Source organism: Trichophyton verrucosum (assembly GCF_000151505.1).
Source record: "Trichophyton verrucosum HKI 0517 chromosome Unknown contig00764_1.f1.exp, whole genome shotgun sequence".
NCBI classification, from domain to species: Eukaryota; Fungi; Ascomycota; class Eurotiomycetes; order Onygenales; family Arthrodermataceae; genus Trichophyton; species Trichophyton verrucosum.
In genome coordinates, this window is record NW_003315257.1 from 62,533 (window position 1) to 77,444 (window position 14,912).

At 47.8% G+C, this 14,912-nt stretch overlaps 8 protein-coding genes across 8 annotated transcripts; 7 read left to right on the plus strand and 1 right to left on the minus strand.

Annotated features, from left to right (window-relative positions):
* Window positions 1-316: 316 nt before the first annotated feature.
* TRV_06630 (uncharacterized protein) lies at window positions 317-1,716 on the plus strand (the record flags this gene model as incomplete). Its single annotated transcript, XM_003019303.1, has 3 exons — window positions 317-450; window positions 517-1,446; window positions 1,500-1,716. The coding sequence occupies 3 exons, from the start codon at window positions 317-319 to the stop codon at window positions 1,714-1,716; spliced, it is 1,281 nt and encodes a 426-aa protein (XP_003019349.1).
* Window positions 1,717-2,126: 410 nt separating this feature from the next.
* TRV_06631 (RNA exonuclease, putative) lies at window positions 2,127-3,105 on the plus strand (the record flags this gene model as incomplete). The annotated part of the gene is made up of 2 exons (XM_003019304.1): window positions 2,127-2,452; window positions 2,508-3,105. The coding sequence occupies 2 exons, from the start codon at window positions 2,127-2,129 to the stop codon at window positions 3,103-3,105; spliced, it is 924 nt and encodes a 307-aa protein (XP_003019350.1).
* A 456-nt stretch (window positions 3,106-3,561) lies between these two features.
* On the plus strand, window positions 3,562-4,258 carry TRV_06632 (uncharacterized protein; the record flags this gene model as incomplete). Its single annotated transcript, XM_003019305.1, has 2 exons — window positions 3,562-3,950; window positions 3,994-4,258. 2 exons carry the CDS (start codon window positions 3,562-3,564, stop codon window positions 4,256-4,258), a joined length of 654 nt encoding a protein of 217 aa, XP_003019351.1.
* A 245-nt stretch (window positions 4,259-4,503) lies between these two features.
* Window positions 4,504-6,551, minus strand: TRV_06633 (uncharacterized protein; the record flags this gene model as incomplete). Its single annotated transcript, XM_003019306.1, has 3 exons — window positions 4,504-6,042; window positions 6,099-6,375; window positions 6,442-6,551. The coding sequence occupies 3 exons, from the start codon at window positions 6,549-6,551 to the stop codon at window positions 4,504-4,506; spliced, it is 1,926 nt and encodes a 641-aa protein (XP_003019352.1).
* A 1,177-nt stretch (window positions 6,552-7,728) lies between these two features.
* On the plus strand, window positions 7,729-8,752 carry TRV_06634 (uncharacterized protein; the record flags this gene model as incomplete). The annotated part of the gene is made up of 2 exons (XM_003019307.1): window positions 7,729-7,807; window positions 7,878-8,752. 2 exons carry the CDS (start codon window positions 7,729-7,731, stop codon window positions 8,750-8,752), a joined length of 954 nt encoding a protein of 317 aa, XP_003019353.1.
* Window positions 8,753-9,233: 481 nt separating this feature from the next.
* Window positions 9,234-12,305, plus strand: TRV_06635 (uncharacterized protein; the record flags this gene model as incomplete). The annotated part of the gene is made up of 7 exons (XM_003019308.1): window positions 9,234-9,363; window positions 9,386-9,681; window positions 9,834-9,927; window positions 10,004-10,323; window positions 10,514-11,359; window positions 11,390-11,746; window positions 11,916-12,305. 7 exons carry the CDS (start codon window positions 9,234-9,236, stop codon window positions 12,303-12,305), a joined length of 2,433 nt encoding a protein of 810 aa, XP_003019354.1.
* Window positions 12,306-12,914: 609 nt separating this feature from the next.
* On the plus strand, window positions 12,915-13,328 carry TRV_06636 (uncharacterized protein; the record flags this gene model as incomplete). Its single annotated transcript, XM_003019309.1, has 1 exon — window positions 12,915-13,328. One exon carries the CDS (start codon window positions 12,915-12,917, stop codon window positions 13,326-13,328), a length of 414 nt encoding a protein of 137 aa, XP_003019355.1.
* Window positions 13,329-14,159: 831 nt separating this feature from the next.
* On the plus strand, window positions 14,160-14,843 carry TRV_06637 (ubiquitin carboxyl-terminal hydrolase, putative; the record flags this gene model as incomplete). The annotated part of the gene is made up of 1 exon (XM_003019310.1): window positions 14,160-14,843. The coding sequence occupies one exon, from the start codon at window positions 14,160-14,162 to the stop codon at window positions 14,841-14,843; it is 684 nt and encodes a 227-aa protein (XP_003019356.1).
* Window positions 14,844-14,912: the final 69 nt, after the last annotated feature.

Sequence of the window (14,912 nt, forward strand, 5' to 3'; positions counted from 1 at the left end):
TGACTCTCGATGCTTACTGTATTGTTGTATCGGGACTTTGCCCAGGATTTCTTGTTCACAATAGAACGTACTTGTAGCTTAAAGCTCTTGCGGCTTGCGAAGAAAGGTGAAGTCTCGACTTTTAGCGCCTTTTAGCGCCAAGCGCGATAACTAACAAACCTGACTAAACTGACCAACCACAAGCGCAAAACATAAGGTTATAACTTTTCCTCCATGAAGAAAATTACAAGCAGGTGATAACACAAACGATCTCTTCTAGCCAATTTTTTTATTTTTTTTATTTTTTATTATTTCTCCCAAAATCACGATTAACAGCATGTCGGCAACGGTGGGAGCCCCGCAACAGTTTAAGCAGCCCTCTAGAAAGGGTAAGAAAGCATGGAGGAAAAATGTCGATGTCACTGAAGTGCAAGAGGGGCTCGACCAGGTTCGAGAAGAAGAGATCAAAGGGTATGCGAAACTCTTTTTATTTCTTTCCATTTTGGAGTAACTGATATACTAATATCTGGTTTATAGCGGTGTGCTGGCAGAGAAACCGTCCGAGGAACTGTTTATATTAGACCCTACGGGAGATGAGGAAGTTCAGCGAAAGGTTCAAAAAAAATTCAAATCTTTACGTGCCGATGAGATTATTGCGCAGCGTTCGGCTATAAGCGCAGTCGACAGCCGTAAGCGCCCATCCAATTCCAGGGTTACAGATGGAGTTATAGAGCCGAAGACAAAGAGAAGTCGAAGTGATTGGGTAACTAGAGAAGAATGGCTACGGTTGAAAAAGGTGGCTCGGGAAGCCAAACTTGATGAGACATCAATTCAGCCTAGTGTTGCCCATGACCCATGGGCGATGGAAGCCAAACAAGAACAGGAATTTTCCTTCCTAGAGAAAAAGAAGCCAGTCGTTGCCCCAAAGACCTTGTCCCATGCACCTATATCACTAGCGGCTAATGGTAAAGCGATACCATCGGTGATAAAACCTAAGGCAGGAACGAGCTACAACCCATCTTTCCAGGAGTGGGATGAACTTCTTACAAAGGAAGGGGAGAAGGAAGTCGAAGCTGAGAAATTGCGATTAGAGGAGCAGAAGAGGGAAGCGGAGCGCATCGCACGTATTGAAGCAGCTGAAGGTGATGATGGGCAAGTAAAATCTGACGACGAAAGCGCATGGGAAGGGTTCGAAAGTGAATACGAAGCTGAGTCAATAAAGAAGAAGCGACCTGAGAGGAAAACAAAGGCACAGAGAAATAAAATTCTAAGGAGGAAAGAGGCAGAGAGAAAAGCGAAGGCAGAGGCTAAAATGAAGAAACGGGAGCAGCAAGCTGCACAAGCTAAAGCAATTTCAAAGCAGATTGAAGAGAAAGAGAAGGCAAAACTGGCTGTGGCCAAGGCTGAAGAATCGTCTGAAGATGACGAGCCTACCCTCCGCAAGCGACCATTTGGTGGCAGAACTCCGTAAGTCTAATCATTATGCTCCTAGTATATTCATCACTAACACATATTTATAGCGTACCGGCCAAGCCACTGGAGTTGGTTCTTCCGGAAGAACTTAAAGATTCTCTTCTCCTCCTCAAGCCAGAAGGGAATTTACTAGCCGACAGATATAGAACCCTGATGGTCCAGGGCAAGCTAGAAGCCCGCAATCCAATCACACAGGCCAAAAAGGCAAAGAGAAAAGCAACGGAAAAGTGGACATACAAAGACTTCAAAGTCCCATCAGTTTGAAATAGACAATCGCAAACTCTGGTTATCTTTTTTGGCCCAAAGTGGAGGATCAAGGGTGTTTAGGAGTTCTGGCATTATGTACATACGAGAAATGACTTGTCCTTAGCTCTTGATATACCAGCAACCTCTCACTTATCATGATGTAAGATCATAATATTGGATAACTACTGGGGAGCATGTATGTTCCCCTTTTAAGGTTCCGTCCGCGTCTATTTCCACGCGCCCACTAGGACCAGGCAAAGCGTTAGTTACATAATCACCGTTCTGTTTGCACTGTTTGCATCGATGATAAGATCTTCCAGCGTCAGATTAATATTTTCAAGCCGCAAGCAACAAGGGGGAAAAGGCGACATAGGTGACTTCATCCATGGGAGACTGCGGGGTAGACGGGGTGCACACTTATAGCTGGGATGGAGCGAAAAGATCCTTCGAGCAATTGGAAAAAGCTTCAGCAGACTCTGAAATCCAGCAATACTACGACTGGTAAGAGTTCAGCCACGAAAAAACAGACAGCAACTGGTAGCTCAGTATACAATGGTGGTGTGAGGAGGAAACTACCATTATCCTCCAAAACTTTTACCAAAACTAAGGGGGACACCTATCGTGGACACGAATCTAAGCGGCGGAAGACCATGTCCACAGTTACGGCGGCTACTGATGAAGATAATGCAGCGAAAGCGCTTTCAGGTCAACAATCATCTGACAAGGACCTAGTGAATATAGGCCTCTCTTCTGAGTATGTATTCCCCACTAACGCCTCCAGTGAAGGGATGTTAACGCAGGCGTGACAGTGTCGAAGTGGGAAAATACGTTGCGATAGACTGCGAGATGGTTGGTGTAGGACCAGACCCTGATAGAGACTCGGCTCTCGCCCGCGTCAGTATTGTGAATTATAATGGTGATCAAGTCTACGATTCATACGTCCGACCTAAAGAAATGGTTACCGATTGGCGCTCGGCGATAAGCGGCATCCTCCCAAAACATATGGCTGAGGCGCGATCGCTGGAGACTGTCCAGCAGGACGTGGCCAAATTACTCGATGGGCGTATCCTCATCGGCCACGCTGTAAGAAACGATCTGGAAGCCTTGTTACTCAGTCACTCAAAACGGGATATTAGAGATACCAGTCGATACCCGCCATACCGGAAGTTGGCAGGGGGTGGATCACCAAAGTTGAAGATTCTAGCTTCGGAGTTGTTAGGGTTGGAGATACAAGGCAGTGCACACTCGAGTGTTGAAGATGCGAGGGCTACAATGATGCTTTTCCGTAGGGACAAAGATGGTTTTGAGAAGGAACATGCGAAGAGGTGGCCTGCTCGGCCGGCTCTTGTAGATGGTGGATCTGGAGAACAGAAGAAGAAAAAGAAGCCCAAGAAGAAGAAAAAGTGACCTGATTATCAACGCCTATAGTGTTTCTGGATACCCTTTCCGTATTGTCATTGCTACGGTTAATGCCTATTAATATTGTACATAGACAGGTGCTGATTGCATTAGAGAGCGTTTCGTATTGAGCAAAACAACTTTGCTTCTCAGTTAACATTAAGCCATCTATCGACATCAAGTACAAAGCCAGGTTTTGTGCTTAACAGGTAATCCGCTAGGAAGTAATGTTGCATTCAGGAATATAATTTTTAGCCGATAAGCGATAACTAGTTATGACGAATGGAGACAAACGCGACGCGTCTAATTCAATTTAAACCACAAGTACACCTTATTTCAACATCAACTCATAACGCAGGAAAGAAGATATTAAGAAACTCATTGATACCCAGCTAGAAGATACACCCTGACCTGCAGCTATCGATCGAATGAGTTAACGACCAAGTTCTATTGGTTATCGGAATAATGCTCGCTCTACGGCCCGCGACGACCAAGGAGAGAGTTCAAAAGCTGGAAGACCAGCCAGAACCAGACCAAGAGAAGGCATCCCAGTCCCAACCATGGGTCAACAGCGCTCATACACCAGTATCTGTGTCGATGAACATACTACCCTGCCGAATCCACCATGATGGCCCGGTAGAAGTCTCAAAAAGATACTGGAATCCTGTTAATGACGGGGGTGCTGACAACAGTATGTACATAACAAATATACCTACCTTCATACTTGTGAGCCACATGTCCACTAAATCTAAACTAAATCTAACTCAATTGAATAGAACAGTCAGTGTCAACAGCATATTTCCGTGGCCGAAAGTTGCGCGGTCGTTCCGTGCCCCTCCCAGATGGCTACCACGGTATGTATCTCGTATGCTACAATGTATCTCATCTCTAACGTAGAATAGGAGTGGTAGTAACCAAGCTGCCGAAAGATGAACCTGTCACCAAAAGAGTGGTGGGATATGAAAATGAGGATGCAGAAGATAACGAAGAACCTCTTTCTCAACTTGAGACAGTTGGAAGGTTCTCTGCATTTACAGTATGGGAGCATGAGAAGCTTCCGACGGACGATGACCTATATGTTCGGTCTATGGAAGAGTGGGTATCGTTTGCACATTCGGTAAGTGCGTTTGATTTTGGGGGTAGAGATGAGGGGGGTACATGAACTGACAGGTATATGTAGATACATGACGACAGAGAGGGACCTGCACAGTTAAAAAATTGAACAAACTATTGTTTTATCGAGATATTAGATGTTGGTTAAGCTTTAGGGTAGGAGTTCAATATTCAGTGGTAATGTTTCAATATCTAGCATAAAAGATTAGAGGAAAAAATATACACATGCTCCATTGCGGACATTAAATAATATCATAAACGAAAGATATGAGGAACTTAATTATACAACTACGTTTACCATCTGGTCTTGCTTAGACCAAGGCACTGGGCCATACGGAAGAAAACGTCAACGGAGTTGTATACACCACCAAAGTCTTCCTGGCATGGTCCCATGGCGAAGACAGGAACGTCCGTGAGAGAGTGGACACCCTGGCCTTCATCTGGAGCAATGGTGCCGTTGACGATAAAGCCGGTAACAGCATCCTTGTAGTTGACATAGTAGTCCTTAGCTCCACGGGCGGTAGTAGCTGGGAGACGAGGTCCATCCTTATGAACCTGGTAGTTTTCACGCTTGTCAGGATGAGCACCAAGGCCACTATGAAGGGTGTATCGTGGATCCCATTGAGCGGGAAAGTGGACGCCCTCGGAGTACTTGAGAGAACCCTGCTTCTGGACGGTGTACTGGGAGAGACCAGAGTTGAAGTAGGTACCGATAGCCTTACGCTTCTCGCGATCAGACTTCTGCTCAGCGAGGTACTTGGTGTCAACAGATCCAGTGACATCGAAGCCGTGACCGTGATCGGCGGTGACGATGATAAGAGTATCATCCAATTCTCCTAGAGCACGGAGCTTGGCAATGGTAGCGCGAACGGTGTCGTCAAGCTCGAGAAGCTCACCAAGTGCACGGTCATAGTCCATGGTGTGCATCTGCTTGTCGATGCTCGCAGCCTCGGACATGAGGAAGAAACCCTTGCCACGGCTCTCGCGGTGGTTGCGGTTACGGGTGTGGAGGATGTCAATGGCCTTGAGGGTCATCTCCTTGAGACCGGGCTGGTCATCGGCGTCCTTGTCAGAACCATCGGGGTAGTTCTTCTGGTTTTTCAGATTTTCCTTGTAGACATTGCGGTCGAGCCATTTAGCCATGACGCTGGTGGAGAAGACACCAAGGGCACGATCGTCGTTGGAAGCCTGGGCGAGGGCTGTGGCGTTCCAGGAGAGGCTGTATCCCTTCTTTTTGAACATCTCGTAGTAATTCTGCTTCTTGTTGTCATTGTTGGGGAGGAAATCCTCGGCACCTCCACCAAAGAGAACATCCGGGCCATCCCACTGAGTCCAGGTGTAGTTGGAGAGACCGTGGTAGTAAGTGTCGATAACATGAGCACTCTGGCCACGGTCACTGGTGTGGGCAGTCAGAGCAGCCGGGGTAGCATCGGACAAATGAGCGGTAGAAACGATCCCGACACCAGCACCAGGATTGACACGGCGGAAGATCTCAGCAATGGTCTCGAACTTGGGGTCATCAAAGGGAGACTTGGAAGAGTCACGGTAAACGTTCAATGCATTAACAGTGGACTTGTGGCCGGTGTAGAGGGCAGTGGCCGAGTTAGCCGAGTCGGTGATGAAGGAGTCCATGGAATGGGTCATTTGGTGGCCAAGGACGGGGAACTGGTCCATCTGCATCTTGGACTGGTACTTGCCATTGATGGATTGATGGGCCATGAGACGAGCAGCAGTGATCATGTTGGTGGTCATGCCATCGCCGATGAAGAGGATGACGTTCTTTGCACGGCGACGGGTGCGCAGCTCCTTGACCTCCCAAGTAGCAGTGGTTTTCTTGCCATCGTAGTAGGTTAGACGGCCTCATAGATGCCAGGACGGTCCAGGCTGACACGTCTGAAGGCCTTGGATGCGACGTTGACAATAGAGGGCTTCCCAGCATCTTTGGCGAACAGGTCTTCGTACCAGGAGAATTGCCACTTTTCAAGCTTGGGTTCTTCGGTCTTGAAGAACTTGGTGGCCGGCTCTGGCTGCTGGTGTCCGCGCCCCTTGCGCTCAATGGTGAATGTGAACTTCTCGTCTGGGCCACCGACACGGGCTTCGGATCCGTTGACGGGCGAGTGCACTTCAAGACGGATGTCGAAGAACTGTCCAGACAAGAACTCGGCCCTACACACCGTCTGTTAGCATCGCTATTATCACTCAATGCGAGGTTCTTTGTGGGCGACAGCCTACTTGTCTGGCGGGAAGATGCATCCTAGGTCTGGACAGCCACCCAGACGCTGGAAAGTCTGGGCAAAAGCTGTGGAGGCAAAGGCGGAGGCGACAAGGACGGTGAACTTCATCTTGCCTGTCTGCTTGGCTTGGACGAGGAAGTGCAAGAGGAGGAGGAAGAAGAGAAAGTCAATGGGACCAGGCAAAGCTCTCTCTTATATATGCACATCTCCCAACACGAACATTGCCTCCCCTAGGCCTCCGTACCCATGCTCTGCTCGTCTTCGTCCGTCTTGCTCCTTTCGATATTGGCCTTGATCTCGGCCCACCTCCCACGTTGTCTAGGAAAGGAACGCCCACCCTTGCCAGGCGGCGCGCCTTTGCATCATCTCATTTACATCACGAGTCAGCTCGCCAACCACTGCAACGTGCTACTCCACGCCATGGCCGAGCCCTTGTACTCCGTATATTCCTTGGACATGGGCTCGGAGGATTCCGTCTTCTAGCTTAAGAGGCAGGCTATAGGCTGGCGGCAGTGAAAAAGGCTGGTCCTCCCTTGTGCTGTCGTTTCTTTCGTCTCCATTCTTTCTTGCTTTTTCCTTGCTTCCTGGGCTGCAATCTCCGAATAATTCAGCGAGCTAAGGATGTCTGTTGACAGGGAAGTTTCTGTCGTGTGGAAAAGAAAAGAAGAAGGCGAGAAAAGTACAGACACAGCCAATAGGGTTGTCACGGGAAGGCACGTGCTGCATGTTTAACTAGGTCAAGCCTCGCCAAGCCTCGCCAAGGACATATCCGTGATTATGTCATCCCGTCCTATTAATAGCTAAAGATTAGATAAGATTGTCCAAAAGAGGCAGTCAACATGTCAAGAGCAAGAGGAAGTCGCCCATGCAAAAAGAAGGCAAAGCGAGAAAGGTCTCTATAGATGAGCCGAGTATAAGTTGGGAAGAGCCGGGAGAGAGGGAGAGAATACAGAGACCGCCTTGAGGATTGCCTTGTCCGCTTGCATAAAGTGTTGGATGCTCCATCTTGGACCAGATAGTTGGGTTCATCTCTTGGTTGCGGGCAGCTCGAGTTCCTGCCCAATAACAGTGCTGCTGATGATGGGTTCATGCCCACAGCCATGCCCCGCATAAGATGGAGCATCTCCGAGTCCACTTGTTCTTAAGTACATATAGTCAAAGTCATGGAAGATTATGTAATACAACCCTATATTATGTAATCGCGTAGTTTGTTGGCCAACTGAAAGTTTGTTTTTTTTTGTTTCTACCAGATCAGATCATAGGTATCAGGCCAGCGGGCACGACGATGACAGGTATGGGGGAGAATCAGGTAGATGTCACCGGCTTGGTGAAACGGTTTAGTCTTGAATGGCTGCTCAATCAAGGTAGGACGTCCTAATTGAACAATCGGCGCCTCACCCGTGCAGCTGCCGCTAACTCAGGTATGCATATCAGACCAGAACGACCGGCGTATCTCGCTCCTCGGCTCCATCGACGACCAACCTGCCATCCTGCTCGTGGAACGCGCCGCCTTTGCCGTCGACCAAGCTTCCTTGGCCTCCCTGTGCAGTTCTCTTACTCATGTATCTCTCATTAGCGCAAACGACATTTACCACTGGGCCCTCGCTTGTTCCCCGTCATCTCCGGCTTCACCAGACTTGAAGCTTACCCTTATTTACCCGTGTACACCCCAACATGTTGCTAAATACTCCGTACAACCGGTACGCATGGTCACGGAGACACCAGCTATCTACCGGGAGCATGTCCACCCTTACATGTCTGGCAAACGTGAAGCCGGCCGTCTGAACTGGGTTTATAATATCATCGAGGGGCGCAAGGAGCAAGAGGATGTGCTCTATCGTCATCAAGATGAGGAGGAAGGGTTCCTGCTACTCCCAGATCTAAACTGGGACCGTAAGACAATGGGTACGCTTCGGTTGCTGACCCTCGTTCAGCGACGAGATATCTGGAGCCTGCGTGACCTGAAGAAGAAGCACGTACCATGGTTGAAACACATGCGAAATCGCATACTCGACAGCGTTGTCAAGGTCTATCCATCAATGGAGCGGGACCAGATCAAGTTGTACGTCCACTATCAGCCTACCTACTACCATTTTCACATCCATGTGGTCAATGTCATGCTTGATGCGGGCAGTACTCAGGCCACGGGAAAAGCATTTGGACTGGAGAATATTATCTCCCAGCTTGAGACCATTGCAGGAGATGAGGAGGCCGGGATGGCAGACATGGATCTTACCTACTATGTAGGAGAGGCCAGTGAACTGTGGATGAATGTATTTGCACCGTTGAAAGAGAAATCAGTATCATGACAATACATGGCCTCCTACCATTCTACTAATAGTTGCATCGAGGGTGTTGATGTGCTAGCGCACATGGATCGCCTTACCTGTCATAGTATTAATACATAGTCGAAGCCACAGATGTCACTCGTGGAATATTCGGTCAATATCGTGATCTTATAGGTTCATACCCCATATTCCAGAAGGGGTCACTTTAAGATGCATTAGACGCGGTTTGAGGCTTGATTCAGCAAATAGAGAACAAGAATCTGCGATTTAAAAAAAAAAAATACGTGCTGTACGTTGAATATGCTCCGTTCCTTGATGATATGGCCATTCAGGCTATGTCAGGATTGATTGCATCCCAATACTTGCTAAAAGAAAAGCCACTGAATATTGAATTTCCCATGCATACCATTGTCTTCTAGGTCTGGGAGAGAGACGTTGAAATTACACGAAGCAAATCGGGATGTTTTTCTAGTCCATATTCTATGTTAGTTTGTTATAATATATGTCTGGAAATTCAACAGGTAGATGTGGATTCTACTTTGAACTTGCGATCAAAAGATGGAGGGAGTGTTATAAATCCGTACGAACAAGCGTTTGTCTCAATATTGTGAGCACAAATTTTGCAACATTCTGTATGCAAGCGTTGTTTTGCAGCCGGCGATTCCCCTCAGTTGATCAGCATTGAAGATCTGAAGATCAATGTTCCTTATCATATTCGTGTTATGGACCCTTTCGAAGAAGCACTGATGCAGTCCTTGTCTGCAATCCAAGATAGAGAAGCTGACTTCACTCTATACTCCACTGCCATCACAACTAAGGAGACAGAGACATACTTAACGGGGGAGTACTGGTTTCATAACATCCGCCGTCCAGTGAGGTATTTAGAAGCAGTAAGTGAAGTGTTGAAGGATGGCTATACCTTACGCGTAGAAATTGGACCATCCTTGTTGGTAAGACACATCGCATCGCGGTGTCACTTGCGAACGCCTGCCACTATACTCCCCTCCATAAGTCGAAATAATGATGTTGCAGTATCGAAATAGAAGGTATGAGGTTCAAACATGCTCTTGTTATGGTTTCAACAGAAGATTCCCCTCTACAGGCGCAACTGGAGGTTATCCCTGCCACCCATGATTTTATTATAAGCTCCCGCATAGCAGATGCTAAACCAGACGATCCATGGCAAATAATTTCACGTGGGCGAGTAAATGCTTCGACAGATTCAGTCAGTAATAGGAAACCTATCATCTGCGTGAGCTCGAGTTCAAACAGGTGAAGTGGTTAACATTAATAAAATTCTATTTGAACTTAGAGAGAGAGGGCTGGTCTCCGGTACGGCAACTCCTTTTGCGGTACACAGAAGATATGGAGACTTGGGAATGAGATATTTGTTTGCACTTGTGGTACTCCCCAAAGCCTTGCATCAAGAAGCAGCACGCTTCCGAATCCACCCTGCTCTTCTGGATGCAAGCTTGCATACCTTGTATGGTGACCAACAGTACATAGGGAGCCCAATGGAAATACATCTACCTCCCTTATACCATCGAAGAAGTGCAAATGTTGACACATGTGGGGCTGTAAGCACTGCCACAGTATGATATCTCATTTACTCCAGAGCCGGGAGACGATTCCTTCGAAATTGTCTGTGATATGGCGGTATTATTTGAGCTGCAACTGGGTGTTATGGATTGTACCTCCGCTATCCAATCTCCTTTTCCAGGGGCTCATATACCAAAACTTGAGTGCTCCCCTCAAAAGAGCCTAAGATACCGGGAAAAATAGGCTTCCCTCTGGGCGGGCGTAGCCTCATTCTTGTCCCAAAGTATCATCTTGACTTCCTCGGGGGATTCAGCTATTGATCCACAGGTCAACCTAGTGTTGACGATCCATGCGATCATGGAAATTGCAAACCACCTTCATTCACGTAAAGGGGCTACGACTGTGATCGTCATTAGCAAAGGAGCTTGTATGACCCCAGTAGATTCACACTGCGACCCATTCTCTTCTGCTCCACAGACGGCCGTAAGGGTAGCGGCGAACGAACTTCCGTGGGTCCGATTCCGGCTGGTAGACCTACTATTTGGTGAGAGCAATAAGCATCTCAGATTGCTCGAATCAGAACTCTGCAGAGGCCGACTTCGCTGTGATCAAAATGTAGTAGCCTGGCGCCCAGAAGGAGCATTCGTGAAACGGCTGATCCTCCTTAACCCTGAACATGAAGGGTGCAAGGATTGCAAGCCTGTACATATAATGCCCGCACGGTGTGGCCGTTATTTTGCCGAACCCGATCCCGGAGGCTCAGTAGATGGCATTAAGTTCCGTCAATGTGTTCCCTGGTCGGATGTCCTTGGAGCCGAAGACGTAGGCATGGACATCCACTACGCAGGTTTAAACTTCAACGACATCATTAATAACTTGGGCCTATCGAATGAACGTGCGGTTTCCATGTCTCTTTCAGGGCTCACACTCGGGATCTCCGGTGTTGGCGAAAAGGTAAAGGGCCTCGAAGTTGGATGCGAATTTGTGGCTGGAGTAGCCAGTTGCATTTCTGGGAATCTTATCACCAACCAAAGTCTAGTTCATTTCAAGCCCAAGTCGCGTGACCTAGCACAAGCTGCTGCCGGTGGTGTAGGGATGACGGCGATTCAGATTGCATAGGAACTTGGAGCACATGTATATGCAACCGCTGGGAGACCCGAACGGCGTGAAGCTGTTGCAAACATGCAAGGCGTTCGGGGAGCATTTGATTCCCATTCAGTGTCATTCCATGATGCAGTCAAAAAGGCCACAAATAGACGCGGGGTTGGTGTGGAGTTGAACTCGCTAGCTGGTGAACCCCTAGCCGCACTTGCCGAATGCCTGGCATCATTTGGGCGGCCTGTAGAGATTGGAAAAATCAATATCTGTCATAATAGGCGGCTGGACCTAGAGCAATTTGGCCAGGACTGTTCGTTCTTTATTTTTAACATGGATCGATTGGTCAAAAAAAGCCGGAGAGACATCACGAATTGCAAGGTGAACTTCATGGGTTGTTTTTAACACAGACAAGCTCGAGCTCCTACCCCTCACGTCATTCACTGTAATGGGTCTGAAAGCTGCGATGGTTGCTTTGTCAAGGTCTGAGGCCATCGGGAGGGCTGCGATTGAAATGCCAGAAGGAGTAGAGGTTCCTGTCGTTCCATAGCTTCAGCTGCCCAGTGGCCAAAGCTACCTTATCACAGGAGTTGCCGGCGGACTGAGCTTGCAACTGGCAAAGTTTTTAGCTGACAGAGTACAAAATATTGCACTTGTCAGTCAATCAGGACCTAAATCAGGAGACAGTAGAGCAACAACCGAGTGTTTACGAAGACTTGGAGTTGAAGTTTGGGTTGAACTCGCGGACACTACCACCACGAAAAAAGTCCATTCACTGTTCAGCCATGAGAGAGGTTGGCCAGCTGTGTCTGGTATTGTTCATTGTGCTGCCGTGTCAGGGAATGTAACATTGAAGGACACCGCAACTGATAGCTTCAGAAGAACCTTTGATCCAAAGCAAAAGGCGAGTGGAATCTTCACCAAGTCACAAAAAGCATGAAGCTGGAATTCTTTGTCCTTATGATATATTGCTAGTTTAGTTGGTATTCCCGGACAATTAGCCTACTCAGCTGCCAATCAGTTTCTTGATAACTTGGTACATCACCGTTGACATGCCGGGCCGACCGCATTGGCTCTCAACCACGGAGTGATAGGCAACTTTGCTGGTATTTTCAAAGAACTCTGGACACGATGCCGAAGAACTTGTTGAGTTCAACATAATTAGAGAACTGTTCCCGATGAGCCTTCCTGAAGTGCTAACAACGTTGGAGAAAGCAATTATTGACAAACCACGCAACGAGTGGTAGCAGGTATATATTGGCGTAGGTTTGTAGCCGAAGCCCCTCACATGGTCTTAGATGGAGCATTTATCAGTCTTCCCGAGCAGAGTTCAAAGATGTGTAGACCCGGTAGTTTAGGACCTGGAGGTGGACCAAAGTCCGCAGAGGAGATTGCCGATATCCTACATGCTGGTCTCGAAAAATTCTTGGGGTAGAAGAGAGTAAAAATCTCTCGGACCACAAAGCTGGATCGATACGTTACGGATTCATTGACCCTTGCACAAGTTCGAGGGATAATTCAGCGTGATATCAAGACATCGTACCCGTTCATGAAGCTCTTCGGCAGTCCAACTCTTGAGAGTCTAGCTCAGGAACTCGAACGAGTTGCAAATTCAGACTCTGACAGGCCAGAAATCTCATTTCAAGAACAGAGTCAAGAGGAAGTTCAGGAACCCCTCCATTTTGGTGGCCTGGTTGACATTTCCGCTTTGTTCATACGACGCAACAACGTTGTCGTCCCTAAAGGCCAACCATCCCTTCTATGCATCCATTTAATGGCAAAAAATGCGTCTTTCTTTGCTCCATATTTGATTAAGCTGCCACAGGGGCTAGATAGCATCGCGGTTCAAACTCCTGGCAGAGACAACAGAATCGACGATCCTATCCCATCGATTGTCTATGAAGTTGTATCCGGGACTCTTGAAGAGATGGAACTTGTCATTGGAACCCCGGCCACCATCTGAGGCCGTTCATTCGGTGGTATAATTGCCTTTGAGACGATTAGAACTGGGGCGCGGTGGAGTTCATCCGCTGCCACGGCTAGTGGTAACTGCCACCGTCGCTCCTCATCTTCTCCGCTCTTGGCAAAAGCATCCAATCATGCAGAATTCACTTGCGGAGAGTGTGAAGGCAGATTATGCTATCTCTACTTTGCGTTCAATAGACGACGCAGCTTTTGTTTGATTTATTCTGCCGAATTTCAGGCGAGACGCGCCTTGGTTCAGCAGCTATGGATATATAAGCAGGAACCAATAAATGTCCCTATCACTGCGTTTAACGCCCGTCATGATGATTTCGTATACCCAGATCAGGTCAAGGCTTGGAAAGAACAGACAGAAAAGTCGACGGTGATCACTGGTTTATTCGTAAACACCGCGAGTCGATTCAGGTGACGTTGGAGGTGCCTTCGCCTGATTAGGCCTAGCTTTACTTAACTATAACTTTAAATCCGTATTGATTAGTCATTATTTAGTCATATAAAAGTAAAGCTTATAATTTGCACTGTTTGCATTATGACGCATTTCTCTCCAACCACTTTTTTACTTTTCTCAAGGCAGCAATCAAATTGAATACAAGCACCGCAACACACAGTCTGTAAATACCGAGAGCACGAATTTGCAAACTTCATATACTCAGACACCATTAAATTAGTGTTGTAAAGCTCAAGATGGCTGATAATAATCCTGACTGTCCGGACAATGCGAAGGCCTTCGTGCCCCTCGGTTAGTACACCCCTCCTTCAATATGTACATGCGCTCATAGGTACCACGGTTACAGAAAACAATCCAGAGGTCATGTCGCATCTAATCCACCAGCTCGGCCTCCCACGTACCCTCGGCTTTGCGGATGTCTACAGCATCTCGGATCCAGAGCTTCTAGCCTTCATTCCTCGCCCTTCACAAGCGCTCCTTCTCGTCTTCCCGGTTTCCGACACGTATGAAAAGACCCGGGTTGCCGAAGATGCTAATATTGAACCATACGCTGCCTCTGGGCCACAGGAACCTGTAATATGGTTCAAGCAGACAATCCGGAATGCATGTGGTCTCATCGGCCTACTTCATGCTGTATCTAACGGTGCCGCGAAAAAGGAAATTGGCAAGGGCTCTGACCTGGACCGGCTGTTACTAGAGGCTGTCCCATTAGCTCCCCAAGAGAGAGCAGACTTGCTGTATTCTAGCTCCGCCCTAGAGAGCGCACATGCAGATGCCGCAAAGAAAGGAGATACGAGTGCTCCTAGTGCAGAAGAGAAGGTTGACTTACATTTCGTATGTTTCGTCAAAGGTGACGATGGTCGGCTGTATGAACTTGATGGGAGGAGGAAAGGCCCACTGTGCCGAGGAGAGTTGGCTGAAGATGAGGACATGTTGAGCGAGAAGGCGTTGGACAAGGGGGTGAGAAGATTCTTGAAGACAGAGGAAGATGCGGGACAGGGTGATTTGAGGTTCAGCCTTGTTAGTCTAGGGCCAGTGTTTGATTGATGAGATTTATGTATACTGTACTCTAGGCCGATGGTGCGATATTGCGTATTGTGGCTTGTATACAATTTT